The sequence below is a fragment of the Ranitomeya variabilis genome, chromosome 2 (assembly GCF_051348905.1).
Source record: "Ranitomeya variabilis isolate aRanVar5 chromosome 2, aRanVar5.hap1, whole genome shotgun sequence".
In the NCBI taxonomy this organism is placed as follows: domain Eukaryota; kingdom Metazoa; phylum Chordata; class Amphibia; order Anura; family Dendrobatidae; genus Ranitomeya; species Ranitomeya variabilis.
In genome coordinates this window covers 819,881,322-819,898,827 of record NC_135233.1, presented here as the reverse complement: position 1 = coordinate 819,898,827, position 17,506 = coordinate 819,881,322, and the positions used below count along the sequence as shown (strand labels likewise).

The 17,506-nt window shown below is 40.0% G+C and overlaps 1 protein-coding gene across 1 annotated transcript in view; it reads right to left on the bottom strand.

Annotated features, from left to right (window-relative positions):
- Positions 1-1,624: 1,624 nt before the first annotated feature.
- Positions 1,625-17,506, bottom strand: part of COL21A1 (collagen type XXI alpha 1 chain) — a 614,795-nt gene continuing 598,913 nt past the window's right edge. Inside the window, exons 26-29 of the mRNA XM_077290009.1 lie at positions 13,066-13,120; positions 3,219-3,419; positions 2,543-2,620; positions 1,625-2,270 (exon numbers count right to left, since the gene is read on the bottom strand). Of these exons, the coding sequence (XP_077146124.1) occupies positions 2,083-2,270; positions 2,543-2,620; positions 3,219-3,419; positions 13,066-13,120 (522 nt within the window). The 3' untranslated portion in view covers positions 1,625-2,082. The remainder of the gene's footprint in view (positions 2,271-2,542; positions 2,621-3,218; positions 3,420-13,065; positions 13,121-17,506) is intronic.

Below are 17,506 nucleotides of genomic sequence, written 5' to 3'. Positions count from 1 at the left end.
TGTGTCGGCTGACATCGGATCATATTATTTGTTATGTGACTCTGATGTCACTGGTCATGTGATGCAAAGACAAATCGGCTTCCTGATTACCATAGTGACACATGCATCACTCCAGATCGCGCAGCAATCTGATTGGGTGTTGCCTTTTTTGAAACCTCCCCTTCCCTTGTTGATGTCACCCCCTGAGGAAATTTGAGTGCCAAAACACATGTTGGAGTGGACACCATTCCAGAGGGAGTCTTCAAATTATACAATGTATAAAATTGTCTAATTGTGCATAACTATGCTCTGATACCATGAGCCACAATTATATACAATGCACCGTGTAGTGCAATTTTGATAGATTAGCATTCCATCTGTGGTTTTGCCTTTGTCCACTATGTATGTTAATCTCTATGAGATATATATAGCATGATTGACATTATGTTATTATGGAATGTGCTCCCATTTTTTGTGTGTATGTACTGTATATTCCTCCCCCAACTACTTTCCCTTCAGTAAAGTATTTATTTGTTCGATAGACATTTGAACGTTTTTCCCCTTTCTTTGTACACTGCTGCTACAGTCTAATTGGGATAAAAGTAGCCTATTTTACCAATTACAGATGGGACCTATAGTGATCAACAAGTTATCACTAGTGGTGAGCGAGTGTACTCGTTGCTCGGGTTTTCTGGAGCACGCTCGGGTGGTCTCCGAGTATTTGTAACTGTTCGGAGATTTAGTTTTTGTTGACGCAGCTGCATGATTTACGGCTGCTAGACAGGCTGAGTACATGTGGGGGTTGCCTGGTTGCTAGGGAATCCCCACATGTATTCAAGCTGTCTATCAGCTGTAAATCATACAGCTGAGGCAACAAAAACTAAATCTCCGAGCAGTTACAAATACTCGGAGATCACCCGAGCGTGCTCCGGAAAACCCGAGCAACGAGTATACTCGCTCATCACTAGTTATCACCTATCATGTGGATGAATATATCGCCATATGAGACCATGAAATTATATACAGTATTGGATTGCAAAGTTTCTTATCAATATTTCCAAAACGTTTAAAACTTTGGCAGAAGATAGCTATTGTTATGAAACAAAGAAAACAGTTTTATCTGACACTCACATCTATTTCCATTGTTGCACTACTCAGTTGGTCTCTGCCCGGACATGGAGTGATTATTAGGCAGTAAAACCACTGTTTTATCAACAGGAAATAATGTTCTTGAGCTTTATATAACCCCACCCCCACCACTGATTGGCAGCTTTCTGTGTACACTGTACATGGGCAGAGAAGTGCCAATCTGTGATGTGGGCGGGGTTATACAGAGCTTATGAATATAATCTCCTGCTGATAAATCAGTGATTCAGATCACTGCTTGATCTGCAGCATATATAACATATATTTTTATCAAAATGACAGTAAGCAGCTTAATAATTGACAGATTTCTGGAATCAGGGGGGCTATTTCTCCATTATGCTGCTATCAGATGGGGTAACAAAAACCTGGTGACAGATTCCCTTTCAATGATAAGCTGGTAATTTTCCCATTAAAATGTGAAACTTACATTCTCTAATATGATCATGTAACGAGATCTGTAGAATCAATGCTCTTAATAACTTATGAAAACAGTAGGCATTGTTGGTAAAAAATGTATTTATTCTTGCCCAAATGATGATCATTGTCTTTCATGTAGGGTACATCATTTAGCACACAAATTGGACTTTCTCAGAAAAGGAAATTATTTTTTAAATAAGATGCGGTGGATTTCATATTCTCTTTTGACATAATATGCAGTTTTAACACAAAAATATGATATTCTAATTACACATTTTATGTAACAGGACATGATGTGAAACCATTTCACAGTTTTATATCTGCTTACCTTACAGATAGATAAATATACAATTAAAGTAGAGCATACTTCAGATATATGTCACCTACATTCAGCCTTCAGATTCATGTTTCTGCAGTTTTTTCTGAAGACATTTTTTTTATATTATTTATAAAGAGGTACTTGTGTAAAGCTGAACATTAGAAACATTTTCCTGAGACATGAAAGACGCAAAGACTAAAATTCTGCTCCAAAAATCGCTGTTAATAATTTGGTCCTTTTCTAAATGGATCTCTTCCAATAATTGCACTAAAACAAACAGATGGGTCACACATTCCTGGTTGTCCTGGTGAGCCTTGTGTTCCTGGAGGTCCACGTTCTCCTTCTCGGCCTGGAGGCCCTGGTAATCCAGGTTGACCTTCTTTGCTCATTCCTGGTTGTCCAATGGGTCCTACAATAAATTAGTGAATGATTTAGGTTTCAGGAGTTCTGGCTATGAGTACAACTAGAAATATCAGAAAGGCGGGATCATTCATACTGGTGGAACATTTTCACACCTTGGAGTCAAACTGCTGGAGACTACAAGTTACGTACATGTGCGGTTCATGCAATACAACAGTGAAAGTTGACAATTCTACAAATTCATGAGCTGAAAAGACAAAATAAAGGTCTGATTTCTCTTTAAATTGGCTTGGTAATGAAAATATGGTCCATCCACAATACCTGGAATTCCTTGAGGACCTTGCATTCCTTGCTCCCCTTCTCCCTTATGTCCTTTTAAACCAGGCTTTCCAGGAGGTCCTGTAGGTATTAACATTTTTATTTATTAAAGAATACTATATTTAAAAGAATCAGAATGTTAAAGGGTTTTTCTCATGTAGAAATTAACTTTAAAAAAAAAAGATCCCCCAGCAATAAGCTTTTTGTGTACAATATAAGCTAGTTTCAATACAATCAGTGTTTTATCAGCAGGAGTACATGACTATATCACACTGGCTGACTAGATTTCACATGCACAGCAGTCAGGAATCAGGCTAATCTGAGTAACCTCACCCCCACCATTGATTAGCAGCTGACAATATACACTCTACACAGGAAGCTGTCAATCAGGGGTGTGGTAGGGGCAACACACAGCTCAACATTCTGATTACTGCTACAGATACAGCAGATAAAACAGGGATTCTATCAAAACTGCCCCAAACAGCCGAGTGATACATCTTTGAAATTAGGCTCTGTAGCTTTCTAATATGCTCTCAGATTAAATAGAAAAAACCTTGACAAACTCCTTTTGAAGTGTGACGACACTAGTTCAGAGCCATTGAGATCTCTGAAATTACATAAAACTAGACAAGAAAGACACAAATTAATTAATTAATCTCCCCACAGTCTTACTTTATACCTTTAGATCCTGGAATGCCTGGTCTCCCAGGATGTCCTACAGGACCTGGAAAGCCATTTCTTCCAGGTGATCCAGGATGCCCCCTTGGACCATCTGAGCCACCTGGCCCTGGGGACCCTGGAACTCCAGGCGGACCTTGTTGAGTTTTACACTGATCACAACCTTGAATCCTTTCAGAATGAAGTATGGATGGTAACTGGGCTATTATATTAAAAATAGAAAACAATTATTTACTTTTTGCATATAAAGTAGCTGCAATTTAGAAGTATTGTGCTTTTTTAGTATGGGAATGTTTAGCATACAAATGCTTGATGATATTGTGTCACAACTAGTGTTGAGTGATACCGTCCGATACTTGAAAGTATCGGTATCGGAAAGTATCGGCCGATACCGGCAAAGTATCGGATCTAATCCGATACCGATACCCGATACCAATACAAGTCAATGGGACTCAAGTATCGGACGGTATCCCTGATGGTTCCCAGGGTCTGAAGGAGAGGAAACTCTCCTTCAGGCCCTGGGATCCATATTAATGTGTAAAAGAAAGAATTAAAATAAAAAATATTGATATATTCACCTCTCCGACGCAGCCTGCACCTTACCGAGGGAACCGGCAGCCTTCTTTGCTTAAAATGCGCGCGTTTACTGCCTTCCGTGACGTCACGGCTTCTGATTGGTCGCGTGCCGCCCATGTGACCGCGACGCGACCAATTACACAAGCCGTGACGTAATTTTCAGGTCCTGAATGCCTAGAATTAGGCATTCAGGACCTGAAAATTACGTCACGGCTTGTGTGATTGGTCGCGTCGTGGTCACATGGGCTGCACGCGACCAATCAGAAGCCGTGACATCACGGAAGGCAGTAAACGCGCGCATTTTAAGCAAAGAAGGCTGCCGGTTCCCTCGGTAAAGTGCAGGCTGCGTTGGAGAGGTGAGTATATCAATATTTTTTATTTTAATTCTTTATTTTACACATTATATCGATCCCGATACCGATTCCCGATACAACAAAAGTATCGGATCTCGGTATCGGAATTCCGATACAGCAAATATCGGCCGATACCCGATACTTGCGGTATCGGAATGCTCAACACTAGTCACAACATGTCTATGCAGTATTTTTCTGTGTGGCCACCCAGCGGTTGTAGTGTGAGTCACAGCATTTTAAGGGTTCTTCAAGCATGTAATAATATAGCACTGAATATGTATTCTGAGAAATTTAGGCATAGTCCCTTTCTTCTCCCCCCAGAGACCAGAAAGTGGTGGGGGAGATGCCATAAAAAAACCTTATCAGTGTACAGTATACATTAGATGCAGAGAATATTATAGGGATTTTCCATCTTTGGGGGCATTTATTTTAAATAAATCTGTGTATTTGGGAATAAAAAGAATTAATATATTTGGTTTCATTAAAGCTAAAAATGTTGCACAGTTGCCTTTTGTAGCCTCTGTGTTGTTGACTGCAGCATATTGTGAGAATCTGTCAGTGAGCTTGCGCTGATGAGAGAGTTTGTAACGCTTATCTGTCTGAGCTCCTCTCAGCTCATATAGTGTATGTCCAAAGACCAAATCAATGATGAATGTGAAGGAAACAAAGCATATTAAAGCCCCAATGAAGCTACATTTAAAATGAAATCCAATTGCAAAAATGTATTTTAGCCCCTAAACCATGAATTTGAGTAAAAAAAAATATTCCAAATGGTGGACAATCCCTTTAATGAAGAAAATCATGATTCCATTTAAGCAACTTTTCTGGCCACATATTAAAGTCACACATTTTTCCCAATCTGTAATTGCCCAAACTTTTTGTGACTTATGGTTTTAAAAAGGCCCCACAACTTTAATAAAAGTGGGCAGTTCTTAGCTGAAGGTACATTGTCAATCACTTCAAGAGAAATTAAGTATAATTTATGTCAGACAGTGGCATACATTATTCAGTTACCAGATGGATACATTTCTCATTCTGGTGCATTGTTTAAATTCATAGAAGTCTGATCTGTGAAAGTTTAAAAGTAATTAACTGGTATGTATGATCAAAGAAAATAAATGAAGCATTAAAATTTCAGTTGTTCGGTCACTAAACCTCTTTGAATAAATGAAATAAAAAAAAACAAAACCTTGCATGTACCCTAAAACCATATCAATAAAAATGCTAACCCACCAGGCAAAAATATTAAGCCCTCAAGCAGCACTGTAAATGGAAAAATTAAAAAGTTATGCACAGAAAATGTTGGCAATTTGTGCGACAACACAGCATTTATTGTTAATTATGCCAGACATATTATTCAGCAGGTCAAGAGACACAAGCCATTGTTCATATGAGCCTGAATGTTGACTCTTGTTGTAGGTTGAATCGAGGTTTGTTGATTTGTTGAATGGTTGATGACTACCCATTGTATCAGTCCTTGCAGTTTATTGTTCTGCTATACTTGAAGGACAAAGGCATAGATTAATTGAATAATCAATGTTTGTTAATTTGGTGAATGCCTGCTGACTAGTGATGAGCGAATATACTTGTTACTCAAGATTTCCCGAGCACGCTCGGGTGTCCTTTGAGTATTTTTTAGTGCTCGGAGATTTAGTTTTTATTGCCGCAGCTGGATGATTTACATCTGTTAGCCAGCATAAGTACATGTGGGGATTCCCTAGCAACCAGGAAACCCCCACATGTACTTAAAAAATACTCAGAGGACACCCGAGCGTGCTCGGGAAATTTTGAGTAACGAGTATATTCGCTCATCACTACTGCTGACTACCTATTCTATCAGTCGATGCAGCTTGTTGTTCTGCAAACATTGAAGGACAAAATATGCAAGTTAATTGAACACTCGAACAGTGAGAGATTACCTCCTCCCACCTCCCCCCAAACCTGTGGATAATGGCATGAAGGACAGCTGTGGGTATAAAAAAGGGACCTCTCTACTTCTACATGGAGACTTTAAAGGACAGCAGCCAATGCACCATGGCTCCAACTGGAGAAATACAGATTTGATCCACCGCCCATTACTGAACCTATGGAACCATTTGGAGAACTCAGGTTGAGACAATCAGGTCATATGGACTCTGGACTTTTGGCCATGTACCTCAATGGTCTTTCTAAGCTTGCCGCTACCTTCTCTCTGTTGGTGCCCAACAAAAGTGTAGTGTCACTAGTGAGGGTAGTTGCCCTTGGATGCCCTGAAGTTGCAGATGCTCTAATTCCCAGCAAGAAAGTGGAAGGTTGAGTCTCTGTCATTTACACCATCTTGTGTACTTGCTGGGACTATTCTGTATATTTTTGTCTATTGGTGGTTCACTAAAGAATGGCCACACTGTGTTATCTTCACCCTGTGTTGTCTGAGTAGTATTCTGCAGATGGGAAAGGAGTAGAGGCATTCAGTGAGAAGAGTTCTGGTCCATGAGGTCTTTCTAAAGACAACCAGGCCAGCGGACGAGAGTACCCACTGACCCTCGTGTCTCCACAGGAAGCTATAACTTGATGTTACTGTCTAAATTATGGGCAGTCTCAATGCATAAATGCAGCCAACCAAGCATATATTTATTTTAAATGCTCCTGTATTTCAGAGAAGATATAGTTTGAATAGACGGCCAGGAACCATTAGGCTATGTGCACACGTAGGAAATGTGGTGCAGAATTTTCTGCACTAAATCTGCATCTCCTGGCAGAAAACGCAGGTGCAGATTTGATGCAGTTTCTGTGCAGTTTCTGCGCAGTTTCTGTGCTGTTTCTGTGCAGATTTTACCAGTGCAGATTTTTATTATGGAGGGGTGCAGAAACGCTGCAGAACTGCACAAAAGAAGCGACATGCACTTCTTTGAAATCTGCAGCTTTTCTGCGCAGATTTTTCTGCACCATGTCCACAGCTTTTTTTTTTCACATTGATTTACATTGTAATGTAAATCACAGTGCAGTTCTGCAGCGTTTCTGCAGCAGAAAAATCTGCTGCAGTTCTGCACCAATTCCGCACTAAATCTGCATCGTGTGCACATAAGCATAGATTATTCCATTGCTGCCTCTGGGCAGCTTTTCCTAATGCCGCTCTTGGTGATTTAACGGTTTCTTCCTGTACACACATGGAGAGACCTGTCACTCACTTGAAATAGTGTGACACTCTACAAATTGTATTTACTCTAAGGTATAACAGCAGAAGTTGGTTCTCCATTTTCTTTGGTTCGATGCTTTATTAGAAATTCATGTGCACAAATGACATACAGTTCAGTTTTCAATACATCTTATGCGTCATTCCTTAATCATAGATGATAATCCACAATGTGTAAGATGTATTGAAGACCACACAGTAAGTGATTTGTGATTTGTGCACATGGATTTCCAATGGAGCATTGAACCAAGGAAAACAAAATGTCAACTTTCCTCTGCTGTTAAACCTCCTTACCTGCTCAGGCTGTCGTGCACCTGAAATAAAAGTGATGCAGGTGGGGTGAGCTGTCATTTTTTGTGTTTGGATATTTACTCTGAGACGCCAAAGTTTTTCTGAAAAAAATATACCTGGCTTCAATCATGCAGTCACCTCTGATTCATGCTACTTGTGGTTTGGGCAGCATGATTCAATTGACGGGTTCCCTTTAAAGCTTTTAGAATCCTTGCTACATCTATCTATTATACTTGTATGAAACAAAGCTTGCCATACCCATTAAACATTTACATAAGGACAACATACGTATGACATCCTTGTTCTACTATTTTCTTTCATGGAGTCATTGACTTGCATTGGCGATTGTGATCCACAACAAGAATCAAAGTAGGACATTTCTCCGTTTTATTTATTGCAGAAATTCAGACCACAAAAGAAAAAGTATCTGTTAAAAGGTCACATTTATTACAATTGGTCCATGATCAATCTACAAAAATAATGGATAGCACATGTGCCAAAAAAACTGATGCGTGAAAGAGCCTTAGGCTACTTTCACACTAGCGTCGGGAAAGACCCGTCGCTGTGCGTCGGGCCGACGTTCCCGACGCTAGCGTGGTCTCCGCCGCACAACGGGGGCAGCGGATGTATTTTTCCAACGCATCCGCTGCCCCATTGTGAGGTGCGGGGAAGTGCGGGGAGGTGGGGGCGGAGTTCCGGCCGCGCATGCGCGGTCGGAAAAAGCGGACCGTCGGGAGCAAAAAACGTTACATGTAAGGTTTTTTTCTCCCGACGGTCCGCTAACACACGCCCAAGCGTCGCAAAACGGACGCGACGTTTGGCAATGCGTCGCAAATGCGTCGCTAATGCGTCGCTAATGTTAGTCTATGACGAAAAAACGTATCCAGCAAGAACTTTTGCTGGATGCGTATTTTCGGCAAAACGACGCATTTGCGACGTATTGCAGTTAACGCTAGTGTGAAAGTAGCCTTAGGCTATGTTCACATGTTTTTTGCTGCGTTTTTTTCTGGATCCAAAATTGCTTGCAAAAAGCAGGTTTTTCTGAGTTCTATCTGTTCTTTTGGTGCAGATTATATTCACCAAAAAAGCAGCAATAAACACATAGTTGTGTTTTTTTGCAGTACTTTTGCAATTTCTCATTGTTTTTTAAAGTGAACAAGAGCTGAAAAAATGCTGAAAGAATTGACATGCTGCAGTTTAAAAAAAAAATTGGTATTCCAATTCAGTCTGGAAAAAAAGGTAATCGCGTGAATGAGATTTCTGAATTCTCATAGCTTTTGCTGGCATTGTAAAAAACTGCTTTTAGGGCTCGCTCATGCTGGCGTATAACTTGGATGACTGCAATGTGAAAAAGTAAAATTTTTACCCCCCCAATAGAAATCCAGTGAATTCTGCACTCCCAAATCATTATGTCTTCTCCCTTCTGAGCCCCACAGTGTGCCTAAAGGCTTGCTTACACTGGCATATAACATGGAGGAGTGCAGTGAGAGAAAATATCACATTGCACTCTGACCAATGTTATATATAGACAGACAAATAGATGATAGAATAGCTAGATGTTCTGTAGATACATAATGTCACTAAAGGGTTTCACCATATTTAACCTATTAAATAATTTTAAAAAATTACATGGGAACCCCTCTATTTTTGATAACCACCAAAGGTAAAACAAACAGCTGGGGGTCATATATTATGAATTTGGGATGGTCCCTGGTTATTGTGCACTTCCAGCCTAAAAATACAAGCCAGCAGCCACCCAAGAATTGACAGATCACATTAGATGCGCCAATTTTGGCGCTTTTCCTGGCTCTTCACAAATTTTCTGGTGCGGTGGCAATCGGGACAATGGTATTTGGATTTGATGACAACTGTAATTTGTGAAATATCACAGCTGCCATCCAGCCCTGGAGTTAGTAATGGAGAGGTGTCTATCAGACAACCCCATTTCTAACAGTACTAAAAAATAAATGACACAACAGATAAAAAACTTTATTTAAATAAAGACTCCCCAATACTCTCTAAATAAATATCGCTCATTCACCAATTTATTGAAAAAGATAAGAAAATCCCATGCAGGTCCACCATAATCCACCAAGTCCCCTGAAGTCCAAAAATCAATATCTGAAAAAAATAAAAAGACAGAAATAAAAACAAGAGATTGTCCATTGTTCACCAATTTATTACCAAAAATGTTTCCACGAACCTCTGATGTATTCCACATTCCCTGAAACTGGCCCTGGAGACTGTGGATTGCAGTAAAGTGACCACTATTCACAGGCGCTGTTGATGACAGTGCTCAACAGCGTCACTGGGTCATGCTGCAGTCAGCAAGATCTGGCGACTTTGATGAGCGTTGTCGTCAGTACCCAGCACCTGTGAATAGTGGTCACTTTACTGCTATTCAGTTGCCAGATTTGGGAAACATGGAATACATTGGAGCTTCGTGGAAACATTTTGGGTAATAAATTGTTGAACAAGGGACTGTTTCTTGTTTTTACTTCTGTCTTTTTAGGTTTTTCAGGTAGTCTATTTCTGGACTACATCAGATTTGGTGGATTATGGTGGGTCTGCCCTGGATTTTTTTTTTTTTTCAATAAATTAGTAAACGAGGTATAGTGTGGGATAGGCTTTATTCAAATAAAGGGTTTTTTCGGTATGTGTGATTTTATTTTTGATTACTGGATTAGTAATGGGGGTGTCTGATAAACAATGCTTCATTACTAACCCAATAATGGCTGCTGTGATTTTTGACAAATCACAGCAGTCATCAACCCCAACTACCATTACCCCGATTGCCATGACACCAGGGCATTCAGGAAGATCATTGTAAAGCGCCAGAAGTGTCGCATGTAATGGGATGCATCAATTTTGAGGTGGCTGCAGGCTTTTATTTTTAGGCGGGAAAGGGCCCAATAACTGGGGACCTTCCAAGCCTGGTAATAAAAGTCCTCAGCTGTCTGCTTTACATTTGCTTGTTATAAAAAAATAGATATATTTTTTTTTAAATATTTATTTATTTAATAGTTTAAATAAGGTGAAACACCCTTTAGTGCCATAAAAGGCACTAATAGGAGCAAGATTACTATATGTAGGAGGCTTGTGTCTTTATATATCTACAGAACAGCTAGATATTCTATCTATCTAGCTATATCTTTATATAGGATTTCTTTATTAGTTTTTGACCCTTGATCGGAGGGTATGTAGCAGCTATACATACTCCTGGCCAGAGCTGGTCTAGTGGTTGTGGCTATGGAGCATAGCCACGACCACTAGACCAGCTCTGGCCAGGAGTATGTATAGCTGCTACATACCCCACTTCTACTGATGTGTCCGGCCAATGGGTGTGGCTGGCTTGAGGACGTGGCCTTGCTCCATATAAGTATATGAAAGCAAAGCCACGCCCACTGGCTGGGAGTATGTATAGCTCATACATACCCACCGATCTTGGGTCAGAAACCAGCAAATCCCTGCAGTGCAGAATGCGTGCACTGAAGGTTTCATAAGTCTGCAGTCACAGAGTGACTTACTTATTTTCTATAAAAGATGCATTAATAAATGCTACAAAAAGGCAATGTGCGAACAGAGTTTTAAATGGTAAATGTTATTCAAAACTACAAATCAACCCACAACTAGAAAGAACTCACATGGCTATATTTACAGAAAAATAAAAAAAGTGATAGCACTTTGAAAAAGGGAGGGAGAAAATGAAAGCGCAAAATATGGAAAACTTGATTGGGAGTGAAACACACTGCTCACTAAAATAAAGGGAACACTAAAATCCCACATCCTAGATATCACTGAATGACATATTCCAGTTGTAAATCTGTATTCATTACATAGTGGAATGTGTTGAGAACAATAAAACCTAAAAATGATCAATGTAAACCACAACTAATATCCTATGGAGGTCTGGAGTTGGAATGATGCTCAAAATCAAAGTGGAAAATGTAGCTACAGGCTGGTCCAACTTCAGTGGAAATGCCTCAAGACAAGGAAATGATGCTCAGTAGGGTATGTGGCCTCCACGTGCCTGTATGACCTCCCTACAATGCCTGGGCATGCTCCTGATGAGGCGGCGGATTGTCTCCTGATTGTCTCCTGAGGGATCTCTTCCCAGACCTGAACTAAAGCATCCCCAACTCCTGGACAGTCTGTGGTGCCACGTGATGTTGGTGGATGGTGTAAGACATGATGTCCCAGATGTGTTCAATCAGATTCAGGTCTGGGGAATGGGCGGGCCAGTCCATAGCTTCAATGCCTTCATCTTGCAGGAACTGCTGGCACACTCCAGCCACATGAGGTCTGGCATTGTCCTGCACTAGGAGGAACCCAGGGCTAACCGCACCAGCATATGGTCTCACAAGGGGTCTGAGGATCTCATCTTGGTATCTAATGGCATTCAGGTTACCTCTGATGAGCACATGGAGGGCTGTGCGGGCCTCCAAAGAAATGCCACCCCACACCATTACTGACCCACTGCCAAACCGGTCATGGTGGTAGGCAGCAGATCACTCTCCACGGCGTCTCCAGACTCTGTCATATCTGTCACATGTGCTCAGTGTGAACCTGCTTTCATCTGTGAAGAGCACAGGGCACCAGTGGCGAATTTGCCAATCCTGGTGTTCTGTGACAAATGCCAAGCGTCCTGCACGGTGTTGGGCTGTGAGCACAACCCCATCTGTAGACGTCGGGCATTCAGACCATCCTCATGGAGTCGGTTTCTTACCATTTGTGCAGACACATGCACATTTGTGGCCTGCTGGAGGTCATTTTGCAGGGCTCTGGCAGTGCTCCTTTTGTTCCTCCTTGCACAAAGGCTGAGGTAGCAATCCTGCTTCTAGGTTGTTGCCCTCCTACGGCCCCCTCCACATCTCCTGGAGTACTGACCTGTCTTCTGGTAGTGCCTCCAGCCTCTGGACACTGCGCTGAAAGACACAGCAAACCTTCTTGCCACAGCTCGCATTGATGTGCCATCCTGGATGAGCTGCACTACCTGAGCCACTTGGGTGGGTTCTAGAGTCCGTCTCATGCTACCACGACTGTGAAAGCACAACCAACATTCAAAAGTGGCTAAAACATGAGCCAGAAAGCATTGGTACTGAGATGTGGTCTGTGGTCCCCACCTGCAGAACCACTTCTTTATTGAGTGTGTCTTGATAATTGCCAATAATTTCCATCTGTTGTCTATTCCATTTGCACAACAGCATGAGAAATTGATTGTCAAACAGTTTTGCTTCCAAAGTGGACAGTTTGATTTCACAGAAGATTGATTTACTTGGAGTTATATTCTGTTGTTTAAGTGTTCCCTTTATTTTTTTTGAGCAGTGTAGTTAATAAAGAATTTACTTCTGTCAATGAGTGCTGTTCATAGATGTCAAATGTTTTCCTTACAATTATAACAATATCTTGAGAATTGTTTCAAATGAAGTATATTTTTTTATGGTACTACAACATACCTTTTAAAACATCCATGCAAATTGCCCGTATAAATTGTTCAGATTGTTCTTTGCCCTTTATAAAAACAAAAACATTGACATGAGTGTCTGAATAGCACAGACTAATAATTTATACAAATCTCTTATTCGTCTAGCCACCTTACTTTCACTTATAACTTTCTTATATTTCTAAAAATATTTTAATATCCTAATACAGTTTATAAAGAGCCTTGCACAGTCTGTAGTAACATCCATACAGATTTTTTTTAGAGAGATTATCACCTTCAGCAAGACAATGACACCAAACATACGCACAGCCAATTTCATTAGGAACTACCTTCAGTATAAAAAAAGAACATGAAGTCCTGAAAGTGATGATATAGCCTCCACAGAACCTTGATCTCAACATCTTTGAGTTCCTCTGGGATTACATAGAGAGACAGAATGATATACACAAACCTACAACCACAGAAATGTGGTTATTTCTGTATGATTTTTGGAACAATCTTTCTGCCGATTTACTTCAAAAACTGTGTGTGAGTGTCCATTGAAGAATGGATGCTGTTTTGGAGGAAAATGGCAGTCACATCAAATATTGATCTGATATAGATTCCGTTTTTGTTTATTAATTTTGTATTTTGGTAATTGATAAAAAATAAACTATTAACACCTCTATATTTAAAAGCACTCTTAATTTGCTAAAAAAATTTCCACAAATGCCTAAAACTTTTGCATATTTCCTTAAAAAATTTAAATCAGACACTGAAATATATTATTTTCTTATTACTTGCTTTAAAATTTTGATCATAACATTTGTTTTATTATATAAGAGTGTCCCTAAACTCTGGATACATAGGAATTCTCATTAACTATAAATGTAAATAATTTAATTAACTGTAATATTAAAGAAGTTATTTAATATTCCAATTGAATAAAATGTTATTAATACATTTATTTTTTTTAAAATATGTATTTTTGCCTACTGTATGTGTCCAGGCTTTAGTTATGTTATCTGATATGTTTCTATGCTCTGTGTAAGGCAATTTAGAGATTTGCTTCACAGCAACCACAAAGATGTAGAGAATAGAATTGAGTGAGCACTAAAATGCTCGGATGCTCACTACTCTAACCAAGCAATTCATAATGCTTGGATGTTCGTTTTGAGTAACGAGTATAAAGGGAATCAATGAGGAATCCGAGCATTTTTCTGGCAGACTCTACAATGAGGTCTGGGGGCAGTGAAAATGTTGAAATGTATGAAAAAAGTGTTCAATGGAAGGAGGACAGCATGAGGATGACCCCTGGAGGTCTGGGGGCAGTGAAAATGTTAGAATGTATGGAAAAAGTGTTCAATGGAAGGAGGTCAGCATGAGGATGACTCCTGGAAGCATCTCTGCCTCCCAGATCGCTTCTGAAAACAATGGTGTCACACTACACTTTAAGGCCTGACAATAAGGCTATGTGCGCACGTTCCGGATTTTTTGCATTTTTTTCGCGTTTTCTGCTGCAAAAATGCTAAAAAAAAAGCTTACATTAAGCATCCCATCAATTTAATGCATTACGCAACTTTTGTGCCCATGCTGCGTTTTTTCCCTGAAAAAACGCATCACGGAAAAAAACGCAGCATGTTCATTAATTTTGCAGAAAATCTGCAGATTTCCCGCTAAATTACTGTATTGGGAACCTCCGGAAAAAACGCGAAAAATCCGCAAAAAAACTAGCAAAAAATGCAATAAAAACGCAAAAAAAACCATGAAAAATACGTGTGCAAATTTCCTGCGAAAGCAGCCTGGATTTGCTCAGTAAAATTCTGCAAACTTTCCTGAACGTGGGTGCATAGCCTTAAACATTCAAAATCACAGAGAAATTGGAGTTTAGAGGAAAAAATATTAAGAAACATTCTTTCCTATAAAAGGACTTGCATATAAGGTAACATTTTAAAAACAGATTTCATAAAAAATAATAATTTAAGTAAACCAAATATTGAATTTTAGTGTAATTTATGAAGGATGCAAGAAGTGCCAAACATGTGATGGAAGAGGGACCCTGTACACTGCACACTGCACACTGTATCAGACATAAAGGAGGGCCTTATTCACATTTTGTTTAAATTGTCATGTACTGGTACTCCTAGACCCATACAGGGTATGCATTAAGTGCAAAGCCTGCCAAAAATTACTAGCAGGGTGATCCATGCACCCTTGAAGTTACCAACTATAGTACCTCATTCAAATATTGTAAACAAAGTGTAGTTGTGGTAAACCTAAACTCATAAAGGCTCTGTACACAGTGCAAAACCTGGAAAAAATTATAAGCAGGCAAAGCCATAGAGTCATGAAGGCAACAACTGGAGGGCCTCATTAAAATATTAAGAAAGTGTAGTTGATGTACTGAAACACTCAGTCTTTCCACAAAGTGCAAAGCCAGGAAAAAATTATAAGTAGGGGCATCCAGTCACCTATAGACCCTTGAAGTCAACAAGTAGCGGACCAATCCAAGGTTTGTTCATTTTTATTGAAGTGAGCATGTTATCACTTTCTGTTGACAGGCAAAAGCGCCTGTCTGTTTTAACCCCCTGGCGGCACTAAAACCCACTCAGACAACATGCTAGTGGCAAAGCAGCACAACATCTTCAAGACATTTATTTGCTTGGTCAAACTGCAGACTACAGCCAGGTCATTGCAATACAAGAACGTGAAAATCTAACAATTTAAAAAAAAAAAAATGTCCCAGGCTTCAGATGTGAGTGCGCAGAAAAATCTGGCCTTTTTTTTTGGTACTATATTATTTTTTGGAGTGTCTTACAACATTTTTGGACACCATTTTGCTGCCCAAAAAATCTGTAGCTGGCCAAAAAATATTTAGCTACAGTTCTTATATTTATCACTGATTTGTATGCCACACATATCGCATATCATTGCGCTAAATATTTAACAATCTTAGTACACCGATTTTTTTTGTCATAGCCTACTTATTGACACAATTTTGGTGGGCCAAAAAAAATCAAGGCCACATTTTGATCAGTCTGTTATCTCCGTCTAACACCTGGTCTATCTGTGGTCTCCAAATTCTTTGCTTTTCATGCATACATTGCATTTTTTTGTCTGCTAGCCTTGGTCTATACAGTATTTTGCGGTTAAAAAAATTTAAAACAAAAAACAGGCCACATATTGAAACAGTCTGTTATCTCCATCAGACGCCCAGTGTATCTGTGGTGTCCAAATCCTCGCATTGCTGGCATACATTGCCTTTTTTTGTCTGATAGCCTTGATCTAAACAGTATTTTGGGCTAAAAAAAATTTTAAAACAAAAAACAGGCCACTTATTGAAAAAGTCTGTTATCTCCGTCAGATGCCCGGTGTATCTGTGGTGTCAAAATCCTGTCTGCTAGCCTTGGTTTCCACAGTATTTTGTGGTAAAAAAAAATTAATACCAAAAAACAGGCCACATAGTGAAACAGATTGTTATCTCCATCAGACGCCCGGTGTATCTGTGGTGTCAAAATCCTCGCTTTGCAGGCATACATTGCATTTTTTATCTGCTAGCCTTGGTCTATACAGTATTTTGTGGTAAAAATAAGTTTAAAACTAAAAAACAGGCCAAATATTTAAACAGTCTGTTATCTCCATCAGATGCCTGGTATATCTGTGGTGTCAAAATCCTCGCTTTGCAGGCATACATTGGCTTTTTTTGCCTGCTAGCCTTGGTCTATACAGTATTTTGTGGTAAAAAAATGTCAAAACAAAAAAACAGGCCACATATTGAAATAGTCTGTTATCTCACTCAGACGCCCGGTCTATCTGTGGTCTCCAAATACTTGCTTTTCAGGCAAACTGATCACATATAAGTTTTCTCAAAATTAATAAACTTGTATTGAACTTTGAAAATATTTCAGTAGTCCATTTAAAATGGGCAAGGCAAGGAGCAAGGGATGGGGAAGTGGACGTGATGCTGAAGGTGCATGCAGAGTAGGAGACCGTGGCAAAGCTGAAAGTGGGCCACAACATAGACCCACATCTTCTCGCTCGACCTTCCTGTCCCAGTTTATAGGGGACTGCAGCACACCAGTATTGAAGCCAGAACAGTGTGAAATGGTTGTTGGTTGGATAGCGGATGCTTCCAGCAACTTAGCCGCCACCACGTCTTCCACACGGTCAAGTCTGAGTAGCCGTGAGTGTGGACCTCATATTACTCACCCTGATCCTCCTTCCTCCCACCATGCCGAGTGCCCTGAGACAACTGATCCCACACTTGGACACTCCGTAGAGCTGTTCAGATTTCCCTTTAAAGACTCCGGACTCTCAGCAGGTCAACTTGAAGTAGGGCAAGATGAGATCGCATGTAGCGATACCCAAAGATTTGAACAGCCACGGTCACATGAAGGTGATGGTGGGAAAGTGTCACAAGAGGTGGACGATGATGAGACACAATTGCCAGAATGTCAGGAGGAGGAGCAAGGTGT